A 22737-nucleotide genomic window follows, 5' to 3' on the forward strand; every position below is an offset into this window, starting at 1 on the left:
CAAACTATTGTACATACTGTATGCAAATTTTGTGCCATGTTATATATAAATCACTGTTTAATCATGAATATGTCTATACCATATGAAATATTATGAATATATTTCATATATTATGAAATATATTTCTGAACTTTCTATATGAAAGAGCAAGGGTATGGTATGAGGATATTACACAGAGCAACCTGATATGACTTCCCTGAATGCAACCAACAAATACTCAGGGTCTTTACATTAAAGGGAAGGCACCGTAAAATGCTGTAGGTACATACTGATTAGAAAATTAAAAAAAAAAAACCTTCATGAAATATACAGTTTAGTTGATAAAGAGACTATAAACAATTAAATATACAGAATATTGAAACAAAAAAATATTACATATGAGAATATAATTTGGAAAAGGGATGAACTTGGGATGGAACAAGAACAGCTCAGACTGCAATTGGAAATTTGGTTTCTGAGTTCTTATTGTGATTATTATGTGAAGAAAATCACAGAAGGAGATTTTCACAGGAGAAGCATAGCCCTGTTATCATCAAGGGGCATGAAGAGAGAGGTTTGGGGGGTGAAGTTGTAAGGGGAGGGGGGCTGTGATCAAAATGTAATGTGAATAAATACATAAACTAATGAAAAAATAATGACCCTGTGGGTATATGGAGAAAGACTGGTTTAAATTGCAGAAGCAGTCTATGGTAAGGGCCCAAGGAAGCATGGAGTACAGAAGGTTCTAGAATTTCAAACAGACAAACTGTGCCTGGAACAGATATATCAAGGGGAGAAGTAAAAGATTGCAGGAACAGATTTTTGCTGAAATGTAGGGAATTTTGGTTGTTTACCAAGTGGGGACAGTTTCAGTTTATTGAGAGTAATCTCATTTGTGGTTGGATTCTTATTTGGATTTTTAACTGTGTTGCGAGAGGCAGTATATGGAGCAGCACACTTCTGGGAATAAGGAAGACAGCTTGAGAGGGATATTCATTGAGGTGAGCACATGTCCCCTCTGGGAAGACTAAGTGCTCATGCTATAGGTTCCCTTGCAGTTCTAAATAACTATGCACTGACACAAATCTTGGAATTGATGGGAATGGCCTGGTATCTGGAGCTACACAGGTCCTGGCAAGCAGCCACTGGAATCAGCAGGTTTTGCATTAGGGGTTTTCCTACAATGGAGGGAATTGTACAACTTTTACGTCTTTTTTTAGATGATTCACTTTTCATAAATCATATTTCACATTTTATGGCAACACTTATGCAATAGATTACGCTTCTTGTATTTTACTTCTACTCTTCAATTCTTAAAAACTTTGGAGTAAATACTTTTGCCCCTGCTTTCAAATTCTTTCATTAAAAGAGAGAATATGGAGAATATGAGAAGAGGAAAGATGGTGTCTCTCATAAGTTTATTCATTCTCAATCTCATTTTTGAGCACATTAGTTATGCTATCTGCAATTTGGAAGACTGTCTTAATTTATACTATCGAATAGTGCTAACATTAACTATTAAATAATTTGGACTCACCGAGAAACACAAGGATCTTTTATGAAGGGACAAAAAAAACGATGTTTTGCTGTTCCAAGATTGAAACCAGACAGACAGCATTATGTACTTAGGAAAAAGCTTCCATCGTAGCCCTTCCGGAGGGCTCAAGAGCACCTGGGTTGTATCAATTGTTTGAGAAAGACCAGGCAACACTAAACAGAGGTCGGAGGGTAGCTGGAGTTAAAGGTCCTATGGATGGTTCAGTCGGGATTAGTTAAGGGTGTCTCTGGTTTTTGTCCTTTGGTTTAATTACTATTCCACATATCCTCCAGAGACATGCAAAACCCTGCCCGTGTAATACCCAGCCTGGTTTTAAAACACATTTTGCTACAAGCATATTCTTCTTACATTGTAAGACCAGAAGATGAGTAGATTATTTAAGAGTGGCACAGACTAAGAGTTTTAAACAAAACTGATTTGCCAATCTATCAGTCTTTTAAAGAGAAAAAAATATTTTCTATTAAGCTGCAGCCATGGTGAATTTTCTATATATGTATGGATAGAGATGGTCTTAGTGTAAAGAAACAGGCTGATAGATTCTTCTTCATATTGGTCTAACTCTAAAATGCTCAACACATCTTGCCAATAAAGAAAAAAAAAATCTCAAGCAGTAAAGATGACTTCACCCGATTCTGTTTAAATCTCCTACATATCACAGTAATAAATTCTAAATATTCTGCACAGCCCATTGTACCTTTTAGAGCCTTCTGCTTCTGAGGTGACAACAGTATGTCCACAGGGTGGCAGGGAACTTCTGTGGGGTACCTTTGGTTCCCACTTTCCTCACAGTACACTCTTGATGTTTGGCACTCTGCTGGCTCCTGTTGGAAGTTGTTCAGTCCACAGGTTTTGTGGTCTCTGTTACTGTCTGGATCGTCATCGCTGGCTAGTGTCTTATCAATAAGAAACAGCTTTTCTGTAGTGTGTCCTACAGAGGTGGACTCAGAGGAATTTTGCAGAAAGTCCATTTGAGAACAGATTTCATTTTGATTCTCTCTAGTTAAGTCTTCAAAATTTCTGTGGCACATATTCTTTACCACTGGTAGTGCCTGGCTTGTGTCATCTCCAACATTTTCCAGATAGCTGGTCGACTCTCTAGGGTTTCTTATTGCCATGGGAGAGTTAGAATCAACTGTGCTTTCTTTGTACTTTTGAGTAGCGAGGCTCTGCTCTAACTCATCAGTTATGGAGGTCATGACTGGCACTTCCATTCTGCTGAGGCCTGCCCTCTCTGCATGATTTGCATGGTCCTCTGTTTGATCCCATTCCACAGAGCTGTGAATATTGCCCTGAAGTGGGCTCTTCGGAACTAGAATGCTGCAGGATGCAATCCTGACAGCTGGACTCTGTGGGTCCTTCCTTTCTAATGGTTGTAGGTTAGAAGAGGAGTCGCTATGTAAAATAGCCTTGTTAATAACTCTGTAATGTACTTTCTCTTGCTCTGTCTCAACCCCAATATATTGACTAAAGGAAAATGTGTTCCCAGTAGTCTCTACAGGTTCTGAACATCTGCTGACCCCGTGGGATGGACTGAGTAAAGGAGAAGGTTTTGTAGCCTGTTCACCGACAGGAAACAATAGGGAATTTGAGCTCTCATGTCCTTCTCCTGGTAGAGTTTCCTCACCTCTGCAGCCCATGTTGTCTGCTTTTGCTCCCAAGAGTTGCAAGGTTAGAAAAGACAAAGGAGAAAACTCAGAGCCTGAGGCATCTTGAATGGGAATTATGCTATTCACGGCACTTAGGGGACCATTGGTTCCTGTTGTGCATGGCTGTACTTGGGAATCTGGGGTGATATTTTCCCTGACATCAGAACTGTTTTTTCTCTCTTCATCCACATCCCTAGAATCCTCCAAAGACATTTTACTTAAATCCACATTATTTAAACTTGTGGTCCTTAAGGTTTCAGATGAGGTAGGAAGGCAAGTGTCAGCTGTGAAGCAATGCTGCTCTAGGGGCTTGTCTTGAGTAATTTGTAAGACCTTCTGCTGAGAGGTAGCAGAATCTCCCTCTTCAGAGTCATCTGGGGCTGAAGGCAGTGTGTTGAGTTTCTCTTTCTCTCTCCTGGGAGGTGAGCTTAGAGAAACCACAATTGTGTCTGAATTCTCTTTCTGGACAGTATTAACACTACAGGGAGCATCAGGAAAAGCATCTGAACTCTGGTGCTGATTTTCAAGCCTCTGACTTTCAGGGTGATTTATGCCAGGCTGTGAAGCAGACTCACAGGGTTCATTCGTGGTGTGTTTCAAGGAGCCTCTTCTATGTTTTGTCAATTTTCCTATGCTTTTAGGATGACATATACTGATGAATGTATTCTGTTTTTTACTTATGTATTCAACCATAATTTCTTGTCCTACAATGCTTATGTTCATTGAAGGTACCTCACTTCTAGAAATCTCTCTTCTGTATGTAGATGGAACCCTATGTTTAAATTCTTCTGCCAGTACAGTCCTGTGTTTAGAGAAGTGACCCCGAGATTTGGAGCCTCTCCATACTTGCTGGACAGAATATTGTTGGTGACATGTTGGACATCTCCTTTTTGTGAGGAACTGTGCTCCCGTTTTACAGAAAATGTTTTTTGTGGTTTCCACGTGTACATTGAAAGCACCGCACTTGATTTCTCTAATAAATTTGCCTTTGGTTGGCTTTAAGACTTCTACAGTGTTTGGGAAATCCTCTGTTGTAATTTCCCCTGGAAATGATTTTTCACAGTCATTAAACATGGCCACTGGTAAGACTTCCTCTAGCTGAGGAGAGATGGCCGGAGGAGGGTAGCCATTCTCCATACTCTTGTGTACGGTGCTGTCAGATGGAGCTTCTTTCTCATTTTTGACAAGAAAAGAGGAATTCTGTTTTCCATTTATAGAAGCAGTTATATTCTCATCTCCATTTTCCTTCAATTTCCCTAATGTCCTAGTCGGATGAAACACAGTCTCAGAAGTGTGTCCCTTGATGTCCTCTTCTAAATCTTTTACATTTTGGGGGTATGCTTGACCAGATGTCTGAGATGTACCTAAAAACAAAGGAGAGAAGAAAGAGAAATGTTTTATGTCCACTTAAAGAACAGATGTTCCAAATCACAGGCTGAATATAGGAATATCATCTGTGACTATTTTGAGTAATAGTTTCCATTGATTTCCATGAAAGTTCTGTCCAAATAAATGTCTTATTTTATATGAATTATCCTAGGGTGCAGAATAACCTGGTAGTTTAGAAAATAAACTTTAGACAACTTCTTATATTGAGCTAAATTAAAAAGAAATGGATGCAACTAATTTTTAAATGCAACTTCTTGATAAGAAGCTAAGTGACATACCCTGAAAGAATGTAGAACATTCTTCTACAGGCTGTGTCTAACTCCATGTAACGCCAGACTTAAAGATTCTGGGACAGTGGACATAGGAGACCTCAGTATGGCCTGTAGACCGCCTTTAAAATATAGCCCACGGATTCCACTGCCTTAAACTTTGTATAGGGTATCTTCACCAATTCGAATTCCCATGGTATCCAGACAATGTTAACAAATAAAGTAGGCTTGATACCCACATTTATCTCTAGCCAGTAGTTGCTGGGGGTGGGGGTGGAGATCACTTACTATATATTTCACCCATTTCCCAAGAGAGCACTTATAGTCTCTCTCATTACTTTGAAATCACCTTGTTATTGAGGATTGGCCCACATTGTTAAAGCTCTTTCTAAAGTTGGAGGTCAATGCATGAAGACACCATGTACGACCCAAGGATTGTCGAACAGACATCTTGTATTCATCTTATTTTACTATTTACTAAAATTAAATATTTTACTTTTACTTTATGAAGTTTGGTAACATGGATGTGAGGCACCTGCTCTTGTATAAAAATTCTGTGAACAAGATATGTTGTATATCAAATAATATATGAGGAGATTGTTAATGAAAACAGTAGTGACTAGTACTATGGCAATCAATGAAGCAGATGTTCCAACACATAGTTTAAGTATCTTTTGCCCTTATCTATCTATCTATCTATCTATCTATCTATCTATCTATCTATCTATCTATTTAGTGTGTGTATGTATGCATACACATGCTCATGCATGTACACACATACGTGTGTGTGTGTGCAAGTGTGCACCATGACATACATGTAGCAGTCAGAAGACAATTTGAGTGAGTCAGTTTGCTCCAGACATTGAACTCAAGTCACACAATTTGGTGACAAACATACAGAATCATCTTACTGGCTCATCAAAATGGATGTCTTTAAACAATTGATTAAGTTAAAAATTGCTAATAATGTTTTTATAAATTCATTTTAAATGTTACAAAGTTACTTCTTGTCTGGACCAGTGCCCTGGGCAGACCTTGGGCCCTGAACAGACCTTGGGCACAAACTTCGCAGCCAGTCCCACAACACCCAGAGGAAGCTCCACTCCCAGGTGCTCTAAGATGCCCAGGACCACAGGCTCACAAGATTCTAGGGTCCTAGGAGCTTGGTCACACCAGGATCTCAGGGTCCCAGAGGAAATTGACTCCTAGGAGCTCTAAAACACCCAGAGTCTCAGGATCCCAGGATCCCAGAATCACAGGATCACTGAGTCAGCTGAACTCTGAAGAGTTCTGACACAACCAAGATCACAGGAAGGTCAGGCTCCAGTCACATATAGCGAGGGCAGGTAGCACTAGAGATAATCAGATGGTGGGAGGCAAGCATAAGAACAGAAGCAACAGAAACCAAGATTGCTTGGCATCCTCAGAACCCAATCCTCCCACAATAGCAACTCCTAGATACACCATCACACCGGTATAGCAAGATTCGGATCTAAATGTTACAAATTTAAACATAATATACATATATTCATGTAGAATATACATTAGTTGCATGGATCCCTAGACAAAAAAAGTAGGAAAAGTATATTAGAGAACTTGGGAGACTCTAACCACACCCTTTTGCCCCTTTTCAGCCCTGAAGGAAGAGCTACACTCGTCAGGTACTAGGATAATTTCCGTAAGCCTGCTGACAATTGGAGAACTGTCATATGGATGGCACAGAAGAGGAGACAAGGAGAAAAATCACTCTAAAGGCCATTTAAAATCCAGCATGGACACAATAACAGTGTACAGATGGAAAGACTTCCTTCCATAACTAAAGATTATCATTGATTTTTAAAAGACTGTATGCCAAGGCAGTTCAGTATACAGCCCATACTATTTGATATTTTTATGCTTGTAATAACTTTTAGTTGGCGGTAGCAGATAAATTGAGAAAGTTATGTAGCAAGGTGGGAGCTTAATTGACTATGTTGAAATGAGTAAACATTCTATTTAAAAAGTTCTAGCCTACAGTACATCTAAATAATAACTGCTGTGGAAATACATTTACAGTAGTCAAACCCTGTAGGGTTTGAATAAGAATGGTCCAGTAGACTCAGTATGTTTGGATGCTTGTTCATAGGGAGTGACACTATTAGGAAGTATGGCCTTTTTGGAGTAGATGTCACTGGAGGCTGGCTTTGAGGTCTGAAGTACTCAAGCCAGGCCTAGTGGATCACTGTCTCTTCCTGCTGCCTGTGGATCCAGATGTAGAACTCTCAGCTAATTCTCCAATACCATGACTTGCCTGCATGCTACCATAATGTTAATAGACAAAATCTCTCAACTCTAGGTCAGCACCAAGGAGATGTTTTCCCTTATAATAGTTGTGGAGGCCATGGTATCTCTTCACAGCAATACAACCCTAAGACAAAAATCATTAAACTATTCTATAGCATTTCTTAATACATCTCTTCCTTTTTTGTACAGATATTCCTGTGATAATGAACAAAGGACACAAATGTAGTTAATTTGTACATCCCTTCCATCCAACAATTGAACTGGACTTACATACAGTAGTATTCAAGACTTTCCTTTTTCTGTATGCTTTTCTTCTTTTCCCTTTCATTTTTGGGAGCTGTGGATCCTCAGTTAGCTCTACCTTTTGAAAGTACCAAACTTGAAATTATTTTCAGTCAGAATTTAGATTTCACCTAATTACAAATGAGCTCATTTATTAACTTGTCAGCATCATGACTTCCTCTGTAGTATTTTACTTTGACTATATGCTATTGTCCTAAAAATATTTTCTCTTCTTATTTAGTTGTTCTTCAACAATTTATTGGGATAAGCTATACAATATGAAAATTCAAACATATATAACACATACACATATGAATGCACACACATGTATTTAGGTATTTAGGATGAAAATTGTAAGATTACCATTATTTAATGGATTTTCTAAACTTTAATTATTATATTTCACATGCATAGTGTTTTTCAGTATGTATATGCACCACATAAATGCCCAGTGTCTGCAGAGGCCAGCAGAGGTTTTCAGTTCTCTAAGAATTAGAGTTATAGACAGTTATTAGTCACCATGTGGGCGTTGTGAATCAAACAGCATCCTCAACAAGAGGACAACCCATTTTATCAGCCACTGTTTAATTGATTTTTTGTACTCCATTTTTAATACTAATAGAATAATGTAACTTCTGTGATTTTTTTTTCCTAAGTTAAAAGTCATTAAAATTTTAGCCTCATTGAACTAATAGGAGAATGGTTTACCTCCACTACAGTATCGTCTGACATACTATCTTTAAATATTATGAAACTGGAGACACACATTATCAGTGGTGGCAGTTCTTCCTAGAAGACAAAATCCTTTATCTCTGTTGTAAGTCAGTTATATCCCTGTTGATGATGTCTGAAGTCACAGCATGTATTGGGAAGAGGTATTTGGGAGAAAGTATTCTCCTAACTACTCGGGTAGTGTTGTCAGTAGGCATCTGCTTTTGCATATAGCATATGTGATCTGCAAAACCCAGGTAAAGTAGCTTGAATGGACGGGAACAAGGCAATTTTATGTGCAGTTCTGAGCAAGTTCTGATGATGGATTAATCAAGTAAGATGCTTATTTCTCCAACTTAAATGGAGCTGCCTCATGTGCTAAAGATGTACTTAAATTTTTCTCAACTAATTTTCCTTCTTATCCCTCACATTATGGTATCTAATGAATCCCAATTCTACTTACTCCCCAAACTCTGGGAACATTATGCTTTTGTGCATATTTCTCTTCCTTATAGCACCTTAGTCGCTGGAAAAAGTGACATCCATTGGCACTTCCAGCTTTCCTTTCTATTCTCTCTCCCAATAAGTATGAATAAGACATTTTACAGCTGATAAAACAAGCAATAATATTCTCTTCTTAGAAAGAAAATGTGGGAATTTGATTGTGTGCAGATTACAAATACATAATTTAACATCTTTAATGTGTTATCATTGTTTTATATGGATATTGGGTTTTCAAATTTTGAAGCTTCTTTAAAAGGACTTATAAATTATTTCTTTATGTTCATGTACAGTGGGAGTAGAAATTGTGGCTGTCCCACTGTATTCGGTGGCGAACACTATTGATGTAGACTCAGGGGATCTGGGTTTACAATCTGAGGCTATATTCTTCACCTCTGAGATAAATGAGAATACATTTTTTTTCATGAGGGGGTTGTCTCTAAGAAACACAATAGAAAATGCTACAATTCATTCCATTCAAATGACACCGGTTACTCTTTATGTATGCATACTTTATATGCACATTTAGTGAACTACATCAATAATTATCACTGTACCCTGACTACAAATTCATTTCATACAAGGCTGATGAGAAACTGAAACTCAAACTGAACCTGGACCCAGGCTTCTAAGAAGTAGGTGAACTTTCTTTTTATGCATGGCTGAGACACCCTGGATCGCTCCTTCTCATACCAGAAAATTTTATACTTGATTTGTATTTTAGCTATGAGAGAGCACAACTTTGTTCTAGAAAATTTATTGTACTGTTCAGTGTATACCTAGTATTTTCCATAGTGCTCACACACACATATGCATGAATAAATGAATTTCATGGGCTGTGCCAACATATACCTAATCATGTTTTACAATAGTTTCCTTCCATGTTTCTCAATATATTTTCTATGCATTTGATTTCTTGGTAGCTAATAAAGTTCCATTTTTATATCAAAAATATTGAAAATCTACCCTATAAGATATCTTCCTTCTTTTCTACTTCTATGAGAGGCACCAACATGAGCTCTTGGAAGTGCCCAGAATCATTGGTATATATGAGTCATATAAGAGAAATAAAGGGTTATACAGTAACCTCTCATACAGTAATGAGAGTAAAGTGCCTCTCTATTTGTGTAGCACAGTGTGCTGCAACCACAGGGCCTATTGCACCCTAGTAAAATAAGGGGTTAAAGGAGTTGCCCCTTAGCATCCCTGACTCCTGTTTCTATACTTTTGTCCCACATGATCCCTTCTTCACGACATTCAATCATTTTAGTGCTATCTGTAGCCTTTTTCCTTTCTTGGAAAACAGAAAAACCTTTAACAAATGTATCTTTGAGTCCCCAAAGAGCACAATTAAGGCAGAGGAAGAATGTTCTTACAACATTAAGGAATTTGACCCCTTCAAGAAGTTTTAGTATTGTTGTTACTAGAAAACAATTAGAATAAAACCCTCATACCTACTTCAAAGTTTTTAGTTTTTAATTCCATATGGAGATTCCATTGTCATCTTGAAAGTTTCCCACAAAAAAATTAATAATGTTTCCTTCCTTCCTATCTCTTTCTTTTTATTGGTTATTTTATTTATTTACATTTCAACTGTTATCCCCTTTCCCAGTTTCCCGTCCACAGACCCCCTATCTCACACCTCCCTCTGCTTCTATGAGACTGCCCTCCTCACCTCCCTAGCATTCCCCTATGCTGGGGTATTAAGTCTTCACAGGACCAAGGACCTCCCCTCGATGCCAGATAAGACCATCCTCTGCTATGTATGCAGCTGGAGCCACAGGTCCCTCCATGTATACTCTTTGGTTATTGGTTTAGTCCCTGGGAGCTATGAGGGTCTGGTAGGCTTATATTATTTTTCTTCCTATGGGGTTGCAAACCCTTTCAGCTCCTTTGGCCCCTCTTCTAACTCTTCCAGTGGGGTCCCTGTGCTCAGTGTGATGGTTGGCTGCAAGCATCCACGTCTGTATCTGTTAGACTCTGGCAGAGCCTCTCAGGAGACATACATATGAGGCTCCTATCAGAAAGCACTTCTTGGCATCAGCAATAAATACTGGGTTTGGTGGCTGCATAAGGGATGGATCCCCAGGTGGGTCAGTCTCTGGATGGCCTTTCCTTAGGTCTCTGCTCCACTCTTTGTTCCTGTATTTCCCTTAGACAGGAGCAATTCTGGGTTAAAACTTTGAGAAAGGGGGTGGTCCCATCCCTCAACCAGGGGCTGTACCTAACCTCTGGATATGCTCTCTACAGGTTCTCTCTCCCCATTGTTGGGTATTTCAGCTAATATCATCTTCATTGGGAACTGGGAGCTGGAAAAAAAAAAACCTAGGTGTCTCTCAACAGAGGAACGGATACAGAAAATGTGTTACATTTACAAAATGGAGCACTTCTCAGCCATTAAAAACAATGACTTTATGAAATTCACAGGTAAATGGTTGGATGGAACTCAAAATAGCATCTTGAGTGAGGTAATACAGTCACAAAAGAACACACATGGCATGTACTCACTGATTAGCGGATATTAAGAAAAAAGCTCAGAATACCCATGATACAATTTACAGACCATATGAAGTTCAAGAAGAAGGAAGTTCAAAGTGTGGAAACTTCAGTCCTACTTAGAAGGCGGAACAAAATAATCACAGGAGGTAGAGGGTGAGAGGGACTTCAGAAGAAGAGAGGAGGGAGAGAGGACAAAATGATGGCCAGGATCAGGTGTGGGGGGAGACAGGTGAGGGGAGGCAATGTACAGAGGATCAGGAAATTGAACAGAAGTGTGTAGAAATGGGGGATGGGGATGTGGGGGTAGCCAACATAAATTCCCAGATGCCGGGGGCAAGCAAGAGGCTTTCCTATCTCTTAAGCAAATGTTTTTGCTTCCTTTTCGGCCCCCTGCCACCCTTTTTCCTACCTGTGGGAGGATGACCTTGCCACTCAGTCCATACTAAAATGAAGTTGACTCGGTGTCCCTCTCCTTTCCAACCAACATGACAAATTTCTCTGAATTTGTATCATGCTCTATCCACGTCCTTATTTTGTGGATAATGTAAGCATTTCTTGACGCTGTTTCCCAGGACCATTTTCTTGCAATTATTGTCTCCTGCCCCTCAGTCTTCATTTCCGTCTGCATCTTTACTTCTCCATCAACTGTCACATGCCTTTACAACAACACGCAGTTAACAACTTGGTGCCACACGCTTCAACTTTCATCATTTTCTCAAGTTTGCCCTGAACAACCTATTATCCCCTCAGACTCCACTGACAGGACTCTGGTCCAGGTCGCGACTGACATCAGGTTGCTACAACTCAGTCACATCTTGGTTTTTACTGTATTCACACTCTGAGCATTATTTCACACAGAAAAGAAGCACGCCATACTTCTTCACATTGCAATGGCCCATTGGTCCTTTGTCAGACACCTTGTCTGATCACTGCTTGCTCCTTTCTTCATAAACTCTCTTTCTGAGAAATCTTCTTTTCGGTGTTTTTAACCACTGTCCTTCCAAATGTAGAGTTGATAACTTAGTTAATGAAACTCTCAATTTCATGTAGATAGAAGTTTCAGGATGAAACATGTGATTGTTAAATAGATGCATCCTCCTGAAAATTAAGCTAGAATTTTACTCAAGCTAATGACCCCTCCCGAGTCTGTGAAGACCTACGCTTTTTCAGATCTTTCTCCTATGGTGCTGCCTCATCTCTGTCAGCAGCATCTCGATCCACTCAATTACAAGCCTCTCCCTATCATCTCATATTCTTCCCTTTAACCTCCTTCCAACTCACCAGCAAAATTGTCTTATTCTGTCTCCAAGTGCACACACAGTATATGTATTATATATAGACATATGTTAAAAATGTGGACTATTGCAGTAGCTTTTTGGGGTCTTGTTTTTGTTTTGTTTTGTTTTTCGAGACAGGGTTTCTCTATATATATAGCCCTGGCTGTCCTGGAACTCACTTTGTAGACCAGGCTGGCCTCGAACTCAGAAATCCGCCAGCCTCTGCCTCCCAAGTGCTGGATTAAAGACGTGCGCCACCACCGCCCGGCTGCAGTAGCTTTTTAAATCCTTTTCTTCCAAATTCATATTCTTCTGTGATTTACTGAGAAGCCAGACTGAGTTTTTAAAAATAGAAACTAAATCATGTCACTTCCCTGCCTAGCAATCTTTAAAGGTCTCCCATTTCATATTTTAAAAAGCCTAAACAGTTTGATTTTGGATACACGTACCCAGAATTTAATTCTATTTCAAATAAAGTGCATCACTACCAGGCCTTTGGATATATATTGAGGAATCTATGCTGTTACAGATTTCTCGGGTTTGTATTGCTTAATTGTTCTGTTGCAAGTCAACAATAAGGATGCAAGGACTGCTGTTGAGTAAGCTGAGTCCCGCCATATCTGGTGTCTTTGTGCTGTACTTTCCATGCTGATTTCTCAATGGGGCTTAGACTCATTGCTGTTATTCACAAAACCATAAGGCAAGGTATAAACAGAAAGTGCTAGCACTGTGTATCTACTGTGGGACCGAGCCATGATACCGGCATGCTCAGAAAACAGATAGGATTGTTAAATTTTCTCATTGATGTAAGAGTTCTGGCAAATTGCTTAACATTCTTCTATTTTATTGCCGAGCTGAAACATTTTATTTCCTTGAAACCCTGAAACATAATATTATATTACCAAGAAAGGTGGAAAAGTTCACAAAGGGTAGACAATTCTCACTATTACAATTCTAGAAGACTAAATTATAGAATAAATTCATATATTAAATGCTCAAATTCCATGGCAGGATGTTATCTAGTTCCCCTTGTGAAGCCCATTGGCTTCCGTTTCTATGAATTCAGTAAGAAATCATTTTTTTTTTGTTTATATTATTTTCTAGAACTTAACACAAAGTTTACAGTGGAAAGACTGTGAGTTGTGTGTGTGTGTGAGTGTGCATGTGCACACACAGGCATGAGGAGAGGCCAGAGGCAGATACTATTCATTTTCTTCAGTTGCTATCTATACTGGCTTGTTTTATGTTGACTCAACATAATCTTCAGTAATTTGGAAGAGGGCATCTCAGCCGAAAAATATTCCCACCAGAGTCTGTGGTGCATATTTTTGATTGATGTTTGAACTTAATTCTCTGTGGGTGGTGCCACCCCTGGGCTGGAGGTCCTGCGTTGTCTAAGGAATCCGAGTGAGCCACCCATGGAGAACAATATAGTGAGCAGCACTCCTCCACAGCTTCTGCATCAGTTCTTAACTCCAGGTTCCTGCCTTGAGATCCTTGGATGAGAAACCACACTCTTAAGAGAAAACAAACCCCTGATTCCCAAATTGCTTCTGGTCACAGTGTTTTATCAAGGCAATAGAAACCCAAACTAAGAGACTCTCCATCTTAATATCTTGGTGAACCCAGAGCTCATCTATCTGGAAGGCCAAAGAGCTCCAGGAATTCTAGTCCCCATTTCCCCTGTGCTGGACGAAAAGACACAGTTTGTCACTCCTGGGGCTTCCATGGGAATCCAAGCTAAATTTCTCATAGGATTGTGGAAAGCACTTTCCTGACTGAGCCATTTCTCCAAGACACTGCACATTCGTTAAATAATCTTTATCAATAAAACAAATTCTGAAAAGTCTAAGTTTAAAAAGTCTAATATTCACATTCACTTTTACAAATATGCTCCAAGTATAAAATCCCGACTTTAAACATAATGCATGACTTTGGGTGGCATGGGAGTTAAAACTATACTCTCTTTTCCTGTAATTTATAAAAATACATGAGAAAGGGAAAAGAATTTGTAGGAATAAAACTATAACAGTAATACCCACACATCGTTTCCCACCTGCATTCAATGAGCGAACAGTGGTGAGGATTAAAGCTTCCCAATGTGGGATGTGTGGGTAATTCTTGCTGAATAGTCTGCTAGTGTCTTGGAATGAAGCATCCTTAATGAATATCATTTGAGGATATTCCAGTGCACTTTGAAACTTGTTCTTTATACCTTTGCTTCCTTGACCTTGTCAAAGAGTGACTATATTTTTATTTATACACATTTACGTGCATAAAGTCTTTGAACATGTTTAGTTGAAATTGAAGCAACCGAATTTCATAACTAGTACAACTGATTTTCCTTTCTTTAAATGTTTTACAGTTAAGTTTTTGATTTTCCTTTCTCCAAACATCTTACAGTTAAGTTTTGGAGGCACCCAAAGGTAGTGTTGTCAACCCACTAATGAGATCTCTGGTGTTCCCTGGTACATGAATCACTTAAGGCCCTGAGTTCTGAGAACTAGGTACGAAAGAGGCCTAACATGAACACAAATATCACCATCCCCTTTGACCCATAGTAGACCAAATGTAACTACATGGATGAAGCTAATTCTGGACGAGTAGAAAAGTGTACCCCATTTTTACTAAATTGCTACATCCACTCCAGTAGTGACAAGCGCGACAGGCCCCGAAAACCTGGGCGCTGTCCTGAGGCGAAAAGTTTACTGAAACATAGTCTCCTGGAATCGTGGCATCCTGTATAAAGAATGCTCCAATGTCCTTGCTTTAGTTGGTAAATGGATCTGTGTGCTTTCCCTTAATATTGCTTTATTACAAGTGCTCCTAAGGATTGATATTTTGACATATAGCTAAGTTAGATTCTAGGTAGTCCTCAATCCAACCTTGGGCATGGATAGCTAATTTAGGTGGAGCTGTTTTTGATCCCAGTTGTTAACATTGAATTTTATCCCAGTTGGTTCCTGCCAGTCCTTCCTTGTTTGCATTCCTCTGTTTTGTGTAAGAATCCAGTAACCTCTTTGTACCTTGCCAGTGTGTCACCCAACTTCCCTATTTTCTTCTGTATAAAAAGTTTGATGCTCGATTTGACAAATTACATTCAGATCCACACTCCCTTGTGTCGAGTCTGTCTGTCAATTCCTGCCGACTCTATGCCCATCTGTCTGAACCCCTGATTACCACGGGTTGAGGGGGGCCGATTAGGCCCGGTCCATGGCACTAAATCATGTGTGATTTAGTCCATGGCACTAAATCATGGACACATCTAGTGTCCCCTAGAGTCTAAAGGAATGAATTGCAGATAGGAAAGGATACTGGCTAGTATAATTTGTTATTATTTATTACTATTGGTGTATTAAGGTACTGGGAGTCAGAATTATACTAGCGAACCAAGGAAAATGAATTCCACATGTAATAAAGATTGATACATTAGGTGACACCAGGGAGGAAAGGCTGAAAGAAAATAAGAATCCTTAATTGTTTATTCTAAGTGCCCATCATGTGCTGGAGGATATCCTCTACCCCAGCCATTTCTTATCAGAGGAAATAAGAAGGTTGCAATGTATCCAAGGAAATGATGCACAGAGGAGCTACCCTTTCCTTTCACCGTGCCGGTCCCTAAAAGCAAGGATGCTTTTACTTGATGGGTTTTAAGATTCTCACTGCTTTGCTCTGTTAAATACAGGGTATTTTCTCTCACATCATGGGGTACTTTAGTCTTCTACTTTTCTAGAGGATGACTTCAGTGAAGGAAGTCTAATTAGAAAAGAGAAAACCCAGTATGCTTATAAGAGGCAATCTTTAACTTTAGTACATTGAGCTAGGGGCTGGGCTATAAGATAGACTTGATATAAAAATGTAAATATGATGCAAATTTCAAGGGCTTTACAGTATAGTGGAGGGATTCTCCGATTTGAATTCATTTGAGATGAGAAACATAATAAATATGTAGATTTAGAGCCCCATCTTCAAGACTTAAGATCCAAACATAGGCATTTTTAATACATACCCATTCTTTTGTTCTGCATGAACCAAGTGGTTTTGACTCAGAAACTTCCATTCAAAAAGAGGCAGAATTGGACAGTGTGAATGAAAATTCATCCAGAGGATCTTGGTAACTTTAATGCGTCAGGGTCTGGAAGTCCAGAGGAAACTTGCTATGAGTTCAGCTTGCCTTTGGTCTACACTATTTCCTTCACCTGCCTATCCTTGCACACTAAATCTTATGTACTTTTCAATGTTGTCTTGGTGTAAGAGCAGATTCTATTTCTTTCTGTATCAACAAGTTCCTAGGAAGGAGGCTCAGTAACAGACAATTAAATTTTCCCCCCTCAGCTCTGTGAATGTTCACAGGCTGTACCCAAACTGTGTTCTAATCTCAGGTGTTAGCTCCCCAATATCCTTTCATCTCCTGCTAACCAAGACTTGTGACAGAAAAATCTCACAAGTCAAATTAGCAGGCCAGGAGTGTTGAAGTAAGAAGACAAATCATGTTGACTTTTTGATTGCTTGCCTTTCCTGTGACATTGTGTTGACATTCAGCTTCACAGAGTCAAAGGGTTCCCGTGCTCTGAACCTAAGTGTGTGTATGAGCTGAAATTGCTGGGGAGTACATCGGGGGATTACAGTGCAATGAAAGTGTTTGGATTGCTCAGTGCAGGACCCCTGAAGTATCTTTCTTGTTTTTTTTCCTGAGACTCACAGTATACTGATTTATAGCCACACTGATCAATTGTGGATAGTAATAAAACTCTCACATGCTACTAATAAATACCAATCTTTATTCCATAAACAAAGCACTGCTTTGCTCATTGGAGGCTAAGACATGTTTTTGACTAAACTCTACACCTTCAAGTCTTTCAGATGAAATTGGTAAATGTGTTATTTAAAATGTTTTAATCTCAATTTTATTGCACAGTACATATTGAGCCAAATACTTTAAGCATTATTTAGAGTACTGTGAGCAATATCAACCTCATTGCTTTTTCATAATTTTCATGTTAGGTACCTTGAAATTTTGTTACACCAGAATAAATAATTTAGTGACAGTATTTATGTCAGTGATATAAGAGTGCTCCAAAGGGGCTTGATCTAAGACTCTTATAGAAACCTTTCTGAAAAGTTCCGAATTTGCAACTTAAAATATTTTCCTTGTTCACTTTATTCGTTAAGTAACTTTCTGTAGATCATAAAAACTAACGAATTTGTTTGCAAGCAAGAAGGTGTTAAAAGTGTCATATGCTTGTCATTTTTTGCATATCTTTTATTGTTTGAAGACTGGACCAGCAGAATGGCTCAGTGTGTAAAGGGTTTGCCTCTTTAGAGCCTCATGATCTGAGTTTGGGTCCCTGAGCTCACATGGTAGAATTAGAGAACAGATTCCTAAACACAAACACACACATACACACACACACACAAATAGTCACAAAGACACACACAGACACACACTGAAACACATACATACAGACACACACACAGACAAATACACTCAAAGACACAAACAAACAAACACCCATACACGTTTTGCAAATTGCCGTCTTGTAATTGGTGAAGGGAAAATGGAAAGTTGTTTAGAATTAATTAGTAATCAGCTTAACTTGATTACTTTAGGACTATGGTTATGTTAGACAGATAATCAGTGCTAACATACCATCGTAGATTCACTGAGGTCTGCTCAGTCTTGTAAGAATAGCACTTTTAGGAGCACAATTGCATTTCCCAAGTGAGATCACATCCAGACCTTTTATCCTACACTTTGTAAGAAGCAGACCATGTAAGAAGCACATTCTAGGAAGGAGTTTAGCGGCAACTCCAGCAAAGTCACATTCCTGTTGTACCATTAAAAAAAAATGCGAACTTGATCATTATACAGTTTTTCACTGCAAGAGAAAGAAGCCAAGACTATTTTATGAACACTCTAATTGTAAGTTAATTCACAAGGTTACTAAAAACTTCTTTGAATGGTTAAATGGCTCTATTTTAAATTTAATATCAGTGTGAACTGCTAGCAAGAGAGACAAACAAGGGCAGGTGGCAGAGATTTTCTTTTTAGCTTTATTTCCAAATGAAGGATTTAGTCTAGTTATTTGGTATTATAAATTTATACTAAGAGGAATGAGTTAAAATTCTCAGAGAGGAAAAAGAAATGGAAAAGTATCTAATTGTTAAATTCTTAATGAGGAAAAAAATCTTTCTGTTTTTATTTTTCTTTTTAAATTCTAAATGATGAAAGAAACTTTGTCATAAAAGTCTTGTGGCATCTAAGATCATCTGGTAATAACAATGGTTTATATTTTTTCATTTATTTATTTTACATCCCTATTGCAGTTCCCCTCCCATCTTTCCTCCCAGTTTACCCCTCTCCTATTTCTTAGAGAAAGGGAAGCCCCTCATGGGTACTACCCTGCCGTGGGACATCTAGTCCCAGCAGGATTAAGCATCTCCTCTCCCACTGAGGGCCAACTAAGTAATCTAGGTAGGGGAAGGGGATCCAATGATAGACAACAGAATCAGAGACAGCCTCCCCCATCACCTGCTCCAATTGTTGGGGAACTGACAAGCTGCACACTTGCTACAAATGTGAGAGGGGTCCAGCCCTTGAATGCTCTTTGGTTGGTGGTTTCTCTGTGAACCACCACAGGCCCAGGTTAGTAAACTCTGGAGGTCTTCTTGTGGTGTCCTTGACCCCTCTGGCTCACTTAATTCTATTCCCAACTCTTCTACAAGACTCTCTGAGATGCTTGGCTATAGGTTTCTGTATCTGTTTCCATCAGCTGCTAGATAAAGCCTCTTGGTGATGCACGCCTAAAGTCCCAGCTACTCCAGAGGCTGAGGCAGGAGGAAAGCTTGAGTTCTGGGCTGTAGTGTGTAATGCTGATCAGATGTCCTCACTAAGTTTAGCATCAATATGGGGACCTCCTGTGAATGGGGAAACACTAGGTTTCCTAAGGGAGGTGTGAACCAGTCCAGGTTGGAAACATTGATTTATTTTAGGAAGATCTAATTAGAGATAAATTATCCCAAACACAGTGGTCAGAGTATTTTGCTGTGACCCCAAACACCATGTCAGAATAAAGTTGGTATAAATCAATTAGCAATTGAAATTGTTATTAAAAATGTAATGTCCTTAAGTTATATTGTTTTCTTGAGCACAGGTTAATGTTTTAGATAATTAATACAAGGCACAAATGACCATCCAAGTAATATTAACTATAAAATGAAGAAACATCCTATGAACATAGAGGGAGTCATTTTTATGTTTAATTTTGCAATAGAAACCAGGCAGTGTAAGAATTCAAAACAAGGTCTACAGCTTAGAAATGAAACTGACCCTTCCTGCATTCAGAGTGAATTTCAATTATGCTGAGAAGCCTGGCTTGTCAACTGCATTTTACTTGCTTTCCAAATGCACATTTTGTTTGGAATAACCAAATTAGGATATGGATAATGCCCCTTCAAATGAATATGTGATGTCTTTCTTAGCATAAATAACAACAGCTTAGATACATTGTATAGGCTATTTTTCTGGATGTCTTCATCTTATTTGTAAACAGAGTTAAGTTACAAACAGCTGTTGGATAGCTTCATACGTAACATCCAAGCCATTTTCCTTGGCTATTTTCTTTTGTCACACAAGCATTTCAGACCAGCAAATATTAAAATAGACACCATTCCAATTCTGAAATATACACATACATACAATCGTATATACATATAATCAGCTTACCTGGGTAAAGCCTTCACGAATTGCTCAGCTCTGAAAGAAACATTGATAAAATGCAAATACGTAGTTTGAAAGGCAAGAAGATAAAGTAGGATTTGGGTGACTCGTCTTGTTCTATTTTGGTTTTATCTGGGTTTTCTAGGTCCCAAATCTGATTAGCATATTTAATCTTATGCAGTGTCAGGAATGGTTTACTGTCCCTTAATCAGTCTATTATTAGCCCTCTTAATTGGTCCTAATAACTTATTTTTAAACACCCCATTAGTATATAATGATGCATTGTGGGATTTTTATGGTTTACAATTTTGATGGGGGGAGGTGTATGAGAAACATTGACACGGTACTCACAGGGTGAAAAAGAAGAAACCTGTGCCAAAATGAAAATGTTAATGATGTAATTCACTGACCATATGAGTTGGGCTAGTTAATAAGAGATTGACATAACTTCATGTTGCTGTTCTGGATGAAAGCAGCCTATTGAGTTAGAGCTGATGGAGATTTTGCTTTGGAAGGCTAGACCTCAAGTCCCATTTTCATATTTGGTGATAGAGAATATTTGAAATGTTGACAGGTGTGGCATTGTTTAGAATTTTTAAACGAGGGTGGGGGCATCCACATGGAGATGGGGGTGGGGTGGGAAGGAGGTGTGGGATGTGGAGCAATCAGAGGGTGGAAGGGGGTTGGGAAATGGAATATGGAGTGTAAAAAATAAATTAACTAAAAAAGAATTTTTAAATAAATAAAACATTATTTCCACTTGTACTCTAATGTTAGAGAAGGGAAGGAAGAAGGAGGAAGAGAATTGGAAGAGGAGATCGATTATTCGGAGGCAGCTTAAATAACCTTCAAACACTAATGCTTCAGCAACCCTCAAATTGCCTGTCATGCTAAAAATTAAAATGAATCAGTAAGAATCTCAGAGTCCTAGACTGGCTACAAAATGAAGGGCCCAACTATTGGCAATTAATACAGTGGGCAGCTTCCTCCTGGTCCAAAGCAAAGGAAAGCAGAACAGTGAGTCTAGGTAACAAGTGAGGCTAACCACCTCCTGTCAAACACCCATCCCAGCGTTTGGGGCTGCACACCACAGCCTTTAATTGGAGGCAATGTTAAAGCTAACAGTAATATGATATGGGTAATTAATACTTCATTGGTTGGGAGTAGAATGTTTTTCTTGTGCATGTGTCTGAGATGCCTTTTGCCCCAGGCAGTACAGTGGTCATTCCTACACCTGTAATAGCCTGTACTAAACTCTGGGGCTCATTATCATGTGTTTCCTCTACTGTGCTCATCTGACCTTCCATGGAGAATGTACCGGCTTAGACTTTATTAAAAGATACCTTGACCTGTCTTCTGTACTTGTATTTATTCCTTGGAAAGATGTCATTGAAGGCAGGTGTTCTTAACCTTAGATTGTGTCACCCAAACACCAAGGTGATGATGCCCCAGTTCTCCAGGAAGAGTAGCATATGATATTGATCATAATTACTAAAGTTATCTTTTTTAAAAAGCAAAAATCCGAAAAAAAAAAAACTGAGATCTAGGACTGTCTTAAACTCAAAGCATGTTAAGAAGTCTCCGACACTCAAAGGCAGGGATCATCGCCTGCATCATCATCATCTTTAACGAATGTTACTAATGCATAAAAATTAGCAGTTTTATATCATTATTTAAAGATTTTCAATTATGACTCATGAGTTTCAAAGTAAATAGTGAGTTAAAACTGGGGAGCTGAACTATACTAAAGAACAGTGTTCTTCCTTTTTCCCAAAGAGGCTTCTTTTAGAAGTCTTAAAAAAAAGATTTGTTTTATTTTATTTTTACTGTGAACATGTGGATATGGATGTGGGGTAAATATGTGGGTACAGCTGCTGTGATCCCTTGGAGCTGAAGTTACAGGCTGGTCACGTCCCTGACATGCGTGCTGGCAAATGAGTTTGGGTCCTCTAAAAGATACACACTCTCAACCACTGGGCCCCTCTTCAGACCCTTGAAGTTGTCAGGAAGAACAAAGGATGAGATTCATTCCCTAGAAGATCTCTTTGTTTGTATGATAAAGAATGGATTTAGAATAAAGCTGAATGTAGGGGAAGGTGATGTAGAAACCAGATGAATTGAGGGAAATGATGGTAGCCATGAATGAAGAGCAACAGGGAGGACAATGAAATGGGAGAAAGAGAAGAGGAAGGAGGAGAGGGAGGACGGAAATGAAGAATGGGGGAGGAGGAGGCAGAGGAAAGTGTAGTTGTGGAAGAAAGGTATTTATTGATATTCAAGCATTAAGGAGAAAAGGGGGCAGAGCTCCAAGGTATTTATGTAAAGAAGTCACAATCCATGATGCCCAACTTCCATGTTGGACAAGACTGGTTGGGCAGTGGTGGCACATGCCTTTAATCCTAGCAATTGGGAGGTAGAGGCAGGCAGATTTCTGAGTTCGAGGCCAGCCTGATCCTACAGAGTAGTTCCAGGACAGCCAGGGCTACCCAGAGAAACCCTGTCTGGGGGGTGGGGGCGGGGAGGGAAGACTGCTGACAAGGGATAGGGAAACAGAAATTTTCTGGGGAAGAAAAGGTGACATAAAGACAAAGCATTCAGGAGGCTCAGTGACACCTGAGGAGGT

General features: G+C 39.1%; 1 protein-coding gene across 1 annotated transcript in view; it reads right to left on the bottom strand.

The window, feature by feature from the left end:
• Positions 1-20200, bottom strand: part of LOC110284235 — a 126672-nt gene extending 106472 nt beyond the window's left edge. Inside the window, exons 1-3 of the mRNA XM_021149952.1 lie at positions 20121-20200; positions 16404-16529; positions 2232-4547 (exon numbers count right to left, since the gene is read on the bottom strand). Of these exons, the coding sequence (XP_021005611.1) occupies positions 2232-4547; positions 16404-16422 (2335 nt within the window). The 5' untranslated portion in view covers positions 16423-16529; positions 20121-20200. The remainder of the gene's footprint in view (positions 1-2231; positions 4548-16403; positions 16530-20120) is intronic.
• Between the last annotated feature and the right edge of the window lie 2537 nt (positions 20201-22737).

The sequence above is a fragment of the Mus caroli genome, chromosome 17, assembly GCF_900094665.2.
Source record: "Mus caroli chromosome 17, CAROLI_EIJ_v1.1, whole genome shotgun sequence".
NCBI classification, from domain to species: Eukaryota; Metazoa; Chordata; class Mammalia; order Rodentia; family Muridae; genus Mus; species Mus caroli.